The 7,940-nt window shown below is 35.3% G+C and overlaps 1 protein-coding gene across 3 annotated transcripts in view; it reads right to left on the minus strand.

Annotated features, from left to right (window-relative positions):
• Positions 1-5,789, minus strand: part of LOC109244362 (serine/threonine protein phosphatase 2A 55 kDa regulatory subunit B beta isoform-like) — an 8,567-nt gene extending 2,778 nt beyond the window's left edge. Inside the window, exons 1-7 of one of the 3 annotated variants that reach the window (XM_019411444.1) lie at positions 5,211-5,789; positions 2,355-2,458; positions 2,166-2,264; positions 1,727-1,846; positions 1,000-1,212; positions 270-361; positions 53-171 (exon numbers count right to left, since the gene is read on the minus strand). In XM_019411444.1, coding sequence (XP_019266989.1) covers positions 53-171; positions 270-361; positions 1,000-1,212; positions 1,727-1,846; positions 2,166-2,264; positions 2,355-2,458; positions 5,211-5,334 — 871 coding nt within the window. In that variant the 5' untranslated portion in view covers positions 5,335-5,789. The remainder of the gene's footprint in view (positions 1-52; positions 172-269; positions 362-999; positions 1,213-1,726; positions 1,847-2,165; positions 2,265-2,354; positions 2,459-5,210) is intronic. The other 2 variants (XM_019411443.1, XM_019411445.1) reach the window with 2 other exon arrangements.
• Between the last annotated feature and the right edge of the window lie 2,151 nt (positions 5,790-7,940).

Raw genomic sequence — 7,940 nt, forward strand, 5'->3', positions numbered from 1 at the left:
GGAGGGGGGGAGGACTATGACTTAAGTCGAAATCAACACATGAAAAATGTACCAGTAAGATCTTCCATATTTGTTGGCTTGACATCGACAATATTGAAACTTTGATTACTTATTTCCAAGTTCCAAAGGTTTATTCGGAGATCATCGGCTGATATGAATGTTTCGCCATCACTAAATGGAGAGGAAAAGGACAAAAATTTTCATAAGCTCTGATAGACTAGACTCAGAAGAAGGTGACGCAGATTTACTATTGTAAACAGGATCTTCACCTGTTATTTGATATAGAATTGATATGATAGTCATGAGCATGTGCATACACTCTTCTACACCTCGCAACAAGGCTGGTCTCATTGCTTGTAACCTACAAGTTCACATAGAAAGTTTTTAGATGCAGATGCAAGAGTTAAAAAGATATTCAAGACAATTTCATAAAAAACAACGCCTATCCTAGGGAGGAGGTAGGCTACAGTCATCCGAAATTCCTAATACCCACAAGAAGAGATTCAAGGCACAAGGGAGGTGAATGTTAAGATAATCCATGCCTGACATTTCAAGGACAATAGCACTTGTGTGTGGGCCAATGTTCGTGCAAGCACATATGGACATTTACAAGTGATGTAAAGGGCCTATGCATATAAAGGCTAGCTTGTATATTTGATTCCAACTTTAATAAATAGACATACATAAATGGCCTAATCTTTCTGTTATACTCTGCATCATAGTTAAAAGAAGTTGCAGACATAGTATAAAGCATCCTTCAAATAACCTAGAGTATAAAACGATCATATACATCAATCCAGTAAAACTACAGCTCCATGGAATTTTATTTAATCTAAAATACCTTAGTTCGAACATATATTTTATAAAACCGAACATTATGATTAGACAAAGTCTAAAGACACCAAAGTAAAATGCACATAATTGATAGGCTAAAGATTAACAAACTTGACATGTCATCAGCATCATAAAAAAACATAATATAAAAGGTTAAGCAAGTACAACAACCACCGGCAAACGTAGTGAGGGGATGCCCCCAGGTGGGAAGGACAAATCATTGCCCAAAGAACTGTACGCTTTATCTCCATAGCCCCCATTTGCAAGACACTGTTTTGGGCTGGAACATAAGCTCGAACTGGCTACACTTCCATTTCCAGCAGCTTTGGAAGGGTCAATATTCATTTCAGATATTTTCTTAACTTTCTTCTCTTGGATCTGAAATATTCAGGAAAAAGCAATTTGAAAGGAAATCAGCAAAGTGATACACAGCCGTGACATAAGATAGCCACATTCAGAAGTAGATGGTTTAAGAAATACATCATATCTTGATTATTTTACATTTATATCACGAACGAAGGAGTAGTTTCATCGCTGATACAAAACTATGAGCAGAAAGACATTTTACAAACAATTCGCGCAAACTGTTCAGCCAAATCTCACCGTTTAAAGGCATTACACCAACAAACAAATCCATATCATGTATCAACATTCTATTTACCACAACAATGTTTTAGTACAACAACGAAGTTAAAAGAGATTATGTCAAACTACAACCTTAAAATTAACTATTAGTATCATTCCCCAGTTAAGTATCTTAAGCTAGAAAATAATTTACAAAAGATTAAGAACTCATTTCAATTTAACTAGATAAACTGAGCAAGCAACCAAAACTCTGCAATGCATTAATACCCGAGAATCAGAGAGAAGCGAGTCAATAAAATAATTTTACCTTCCAATACTTAATAGTTTTGTCATTAGTAGATAGAAGAAAGAGGGCACCATTTGCTGTTTGGCACCATCGGATCTTGTTGATTTTCTCCTCAATCTCCAAACTCTTCAGATAATCAAACTGAATGGAAGATGCGGCAGAAGAAATTACAATTCTACTGAAGCAATAAAAAAGAAAGAAAACACAGCAGATGGAGGGATGCGACATAGCATAGAGGAGGCATTCAGCCAAGTCTACAGTTGCATCTTGACAGAGGAATCAGGCAGCTCGAAGGACCCCTTCTTTCCAAAGTCATGAAATAGAATAATAACATCATCCTGAAGTTCTTTTGTATGATTGTTTCCAGGAAAGTTCATCATTCATGAGTTTCCTATAGAGAAATTACACCAACAAATACGGCGAAAAAAGGAACAGCAAAGAACAGAGAAGAGGTGTGTACCTCAGGCTCGTGGCTTTGAAATTCTGTCTTGTAGCGGAACTCAGGATGCCGACTGACTGGATAGTCCACTCTCTCTAACTCTCGTCGACTCCCAACATGCTAAAGAAAACAATGCACGCAGAAGAATGATCATCAAAACAATCAATTCTACACTAACTAAACATTCTAAAACTAAGCAGAAGAACCCACCTCCTTGGTATCGGTCCTTTCAAATAATACCACCCTACCCCCACGATCCCCGGTGGCAAGATGGTCACCAGTTTTATCAAACTCAATTGCTGAAATGATATCAACTGCAATCACGAAAACAAATACAGACATCATAAGAGTCAAAGAAAGGCATGCATTAAACAATCAAACATAGTGAGCCTAATAGAAGTTCTCCACTATTTGTGGAACTTGCATAAGTTCAGGCACATTAGCTGCATTACTAATGCATTGATCTAAGGATGCTAGTTCATAATATTAGGCCCATCTACATATCACTATATTATAGCTTGAAACAAAAGGCTCAACAAGTACTCTCAGATAACATGAAGTACCTATTATTAGTAGTCAAACTATGTTATACAATGCAAGGCACCGGATTATGAAGATGAATCATTGCACAGTTTTGAGTAACACATTCTCATTTCCTTGCTTTTTCATTCTGGATTTCTCTATATCAGCATAAATTAGTAACTACACGGAAAATATAAAGTCTATTAAATGAACTCACTAAAAGCCTTCATGATTAAATGCCTGAGAAAATGAATATTGGCACCCATAAAAATAGCTATAGAGTCAACCAGTCAATCAACGATTCAAGCTAATTGGCATCCTATATGAATGCTCTATATCCATTCCGCTTCTTCTTGAACCCATTTCTTTCTATTACGCGCTCTGTTCCATTTTAAATATCTTTTCTTTTTAGTTTCTTCTAAAATATAGTATCTTTCTATTTTGTACACTCTTAAACTATAGACTTCCATTTTATCATTAATGACATGTTCAGATGTTCTTATAGGCATAGAAGTGCTGTGTCATGTTTAAGAACACAAGTTCCAAGGGTACTATTTTAGTCCAAAAGTCTTCTTTCTTTCTTAAACTCCATGCCTAGTCAAACACCAACATATAAAATCTCACTTACCCCTACATTGATATGCAAGTATCTAACAAGACTAAGAAGATTCTGTCCTTGACAAACACCAACCGGAAGCTTTATGTACGTGCAAAAACAACTAAGCTATAATCCCAACTAGTTGGTAATACCTATATGGATTCTCCCACTGTATTCTACTTTTAGCTAGGTCCACGTGGAGATTGTAGGTCGTTTGAAACAACACCCATCCATGTGGATAATATGATTGCTATGTCGTGTCCTTTAAGTATCTTCAACCATCATAACATGGTAGCATTCAGAAATAGCTCTGGAATAATGCGCAAAATAAAATCTTGAGTTGCTTGAGGTAATATTGAACAGATTTTATTCCAAACATATACAAAAATCTCACCCGAAACTCTATATATAAATAAGGTTGCTACTGATGGGATGTGACTCATGAATTTAATTTAGGGCATAAATGCTAGTAATAAATAAAGTTAATCTGACTTTGGTGTTTCCATAGACAGGGCTATCCAGAGAGCTAGAGATACTATGAGCAGCCATTGTAGATGAACATGGTGTCGACACAATAAGAAGACAACCGCGAGTCAAGAAAACTAATTTCATGTACAAGGACTTCGCTGATTAGCGCTGTTGATATTTAACCCTCTTTGAAAAACTTCAACTATCTGTCTAGAATTCATACCTTCTTTAGTTCCAGTGCCCACAATCTCCATGCTTGTAACCACTAAACCATGTGGCAAAAGAAGGAAAAAATGCAAGCCAATTAAACATCTTTAAGTGTGGTTTAATTTTAGATGGACTGATGACACTCCATACCCTATGAAGAGAATCAATTAGTTCACAAGTAAAATCCTAAAGTCAACTTCATGCTATGACAGACTATAATTCAATTCTTGTCTCTTAGAAACACGCATCAATTAAAACCAGCTTCCAAAGAGATGTAGTTCATATGGTTTTAATGCTAATACGTATTTGAATTATATTTACCCTGCGCCCTATTTTAGCCGTATACTGAAGGTCATACTCTCACATTGATACTCATCCTTAGGCAATAAAATCAGAAAATTTCTACACAAGGGTATCAAAGGATAATCTAGTATCTGTAGAGAGCAACACGTATTTGGCCTTTACCTACTTAGCCTGGGACCCTTCTTCAACCAATTTAACAGTTGGACAACCTTGACTTTAGCACTCTAGCGTGATGTGAAGTACTTATGTGAGAGCCTATATAACACACTACAGAACTCAGTAAGCTTCTGATAAATCACTTGGCCTAATCCAAGCCTAAATCCCCACGGAAATCTCGAGCCTTTCCACAATTTTTACAGAAAGTGCTAGTCCTACCTTCACCATTATTGGCCCTGACTCCAACTCCCACCTCAGCCAATACAAATTGGTAAATAGAACGTCCAGTTCACGACAATAATAACCTTTTCCAAGACAGAAGTAGAAGCACCACATACATATGCACATTGCAAATCTAATCTTCCAGGGATTTGCACCCTTATGATTTACATTCAAGTATACATGCTTCAACACGTACACTCTATGGCAATACATGACCCAAATTAACAATTAAGAAGCTCACACTACAAATTTACTGCTGATGCTTGCAAGCAAAGTTCAAAAAATAAAAAACAAAAAATAAAAAGAAAAAAATTACCAGCACACTACAGTTCAATAAACTTGGTTGAGTTCACTACAATACTGTTCATAAATTGGATTGATCAAAATCAACATGCAAATCAATCAATCAGATCCACGATCAGAATCTATCAGATTCGCTCTACTCACACATTAACAGACTATATTTCACGCAATTGACGACCAAATAACAGATCGAAATCCTATAAGCAAACCCTAATATGTACTCTGATACCAAAATGAGCACGGATCCAGCAGGAGTAAAAAATCAAGTGCTGCAATAATAGAATTACCTTCCTGCACTTCTTCTCCAGCCGTACGTTCACCGAAAACCTGAGAAAATTTCCATTCCAGAGGCGGCGACGGTGGTGGACCCGCCGGAGCTGCCGCGACATCTCCACCAACACCACCTTTCATTATAGTTTCCCCCAAGAAAATCAACAGCCAGAAATAAAAACAATCCAAAATATCTCCGAATCGGAAGGACAAAACAGTCACTTCATCAAAAAGCGATCGTCAGAAGAAGATCGTAAAAACTTCATAGGAAAGAAACATTTTGGATTCAGATTCAATCATTACAAAGTTCCAAATCAAAAACGACGGCGTATAATCTTTAATACAGATTCAGATTCTCTCTCTCGCTCTAATGGAGTAGTGAACCGTTTTTTGCCATCGGAAAAACAAAGGCACTGTTATTTTATTTTATTTGTTTCTAAGTTCTATATCTATGTATAATACATTCTTTTTCTTTTTTTCTCTCTCTCTCTTCATTTTTATATTTTTTGTACAAGGCTTGTTAGGCTTACATGTTGGTTATATTAGTTTATGAAACAGTAAGTTTGATTGGTTGCAAGTTTATCGATTGAATGTGTGACGGTGAATGGAGGGTGAGGATAGTGAAAAAGGTAATTGGGGGAAATTATGTTATTGAAGTTTCAGCACACGACCGGGCGTTGTTGCGGGAGGACACGAAGATAAGGTGGTCTGAATTCGTTAAGTTACGTTTATGTCCTTGTCTTTAATCTCTTCTTCGCAGGGTCGTTTGATAGGGCGTATAAGGATAATGCTGAATAAGGTGTATTAATAATTTAGAAATTAATAATATATGAATTAGTAATGTGAGCATTAGTTATGCAAAGATTTTTCCTTATTCTCTATTTGATGTGGTGTATGAAAAATTAAAATGCGTTGCACAATCTATCTATATAGAATAACAAAGGCAAAACAACGTAAGGCTGCCAAGTGGAATACCCACAATGCTAACACATGTAAAAAAATTAAGACAACTCTCCAAGATAGTTGGAGTTTTTGTCTTCAAACTACAAATCAGCAAAATCAGTAAAATAAAGTTAATTTTAGAAATCTAAAAAACCGACAGTACTCCCACGAACCTGAATTTCAATCCTCCCACGATTCTTGCTTTCCGGAATTTCCTTCCCCTTAATTACCGTGGCTGTTATTAAAAAAAAAAAAAGAAACCTCCACTTTCTAAGTTGTCTTATTTTACTCAACAACTACCATCTACAATTTTCAATTAGTTTTTTTTATTTTTTTTATACATAAAACTCCCACGAACATATATTGCAATCCTCCCACGATTTTTGCTTTCCGGAATTTCCTTCTCCTTAATTAACGTGGCTGTTATACAAAAAAAAAAAAAAGAATCCTCCACTTTCTAAGTTGGCCTATTTTACTCAACAACTACCATCTACAATTTTCAATTAGTTTTTTTATTTTTTTATACATAAATTTTTTTAAAAAAAAAGGACGAATATTAAACTGACACATGTAAATTTTTTGGACAATTCTCCAACTTTGTTGGAGTTTCAAATCTATTTAAAAAAATGTAAAGACACGTTCTTTTCTTTTTTCAAAATTAAAAATTTCAGAATTTTTAAATTTTAAAAAAATAACTGCTCATACATGGCACAAATAACGTTTTTTCTATCTCTGAAAAGGGAAATTGATTAAATTAAATTAGATTAAAAGTAAGAAACCCCCCATGATCTCATGAAATTGCAAAATCAAGCGTACAAAAAGGATAATACAGTTAAAACTGCTGCAGAGATCAGTTTCTCTTCTCTTCGTATGAACAGTTTAAAACTCATCTAATTTCATCAAATGATGACCATATCGTAGAACCTAAATTGTTCTACAATTTCCATTGATATGAATGGCAGTACATTTGTACAGATGATGACCAGGTCGAAAACAATGCCGATGACAGATTGCGACAGAAGACGACCCAATTGGTGGTTGTCAAATACAAAATATGTTTCACAGCAACAATGGGAACTAGGTCGCATTTAGCAGGTATGGAAATTTTCACTATTGAGAGCGATTCGATGAAGTTCGTTCAACTCTCCCTTCTTCTTCTATTTCCGCTTCTTCTCCAACTCCTCTCACAATAGATGTCGGTTCTTGCTCCATCTTTGGTAACCCTCCTGTCTATTTCACTTGGTACAATCCTTATTGTCTTCATCTTACCTTACACATATGATTACAAGTTTACCCTTTTGAGTGTGGATTGGTATAATTGAATGTGCGAAGTATTTTCTAATGTTGTTTATCTATTTTTGCACTTAAGTGTACATGTTTAAAGTATAAAGAGTGTCAAGTGATCTATCCAATTCATAATATACAGGAAAATTTGCAGAAGTGAGCCAAATGTGCTGGAAATAATGTAGTTTTGTGGTAATTGGTGGATTAACTTCATAATATAATCTCATAGAGTATTCAAAAAGGTTTTATACCTATTTTACTTTTATAATAATTTTATGTGTTCGTGCACTCACTGGTTTTTTTATTTTACTGAAGAATTCGATGCATAGTTGCATACAACAGTAAGGGAAAAAGTTTCAGTCTTTGGAGGTATGCTTTCAGTCATTTACATAATTTTATCTTTTTTCCCCAGCCTATTTATAGGTAAAGTTTCAAAATCTTCAGATACAGTTATTAGCTTATGTTATCCCTGAAGAGTATATCAAGGTCTTTGAATTTTCAGTGCATGGTCAAACACTCAA

This window comes from Nicotiana attenuata, unplaced genomic scaffold, assembly GCF_001879085.1.
Source record: "Nicotiana attenuata strain UT unplaced genomic scaffold, NIATTr2, whole genome shotgun sequence".
NCBI lineage: Eukaryota > Viridiplantae > Streptophyta > Magnoliopsida > Solanales > Solanaceae > Nicotiana > Nicotiana attenuata.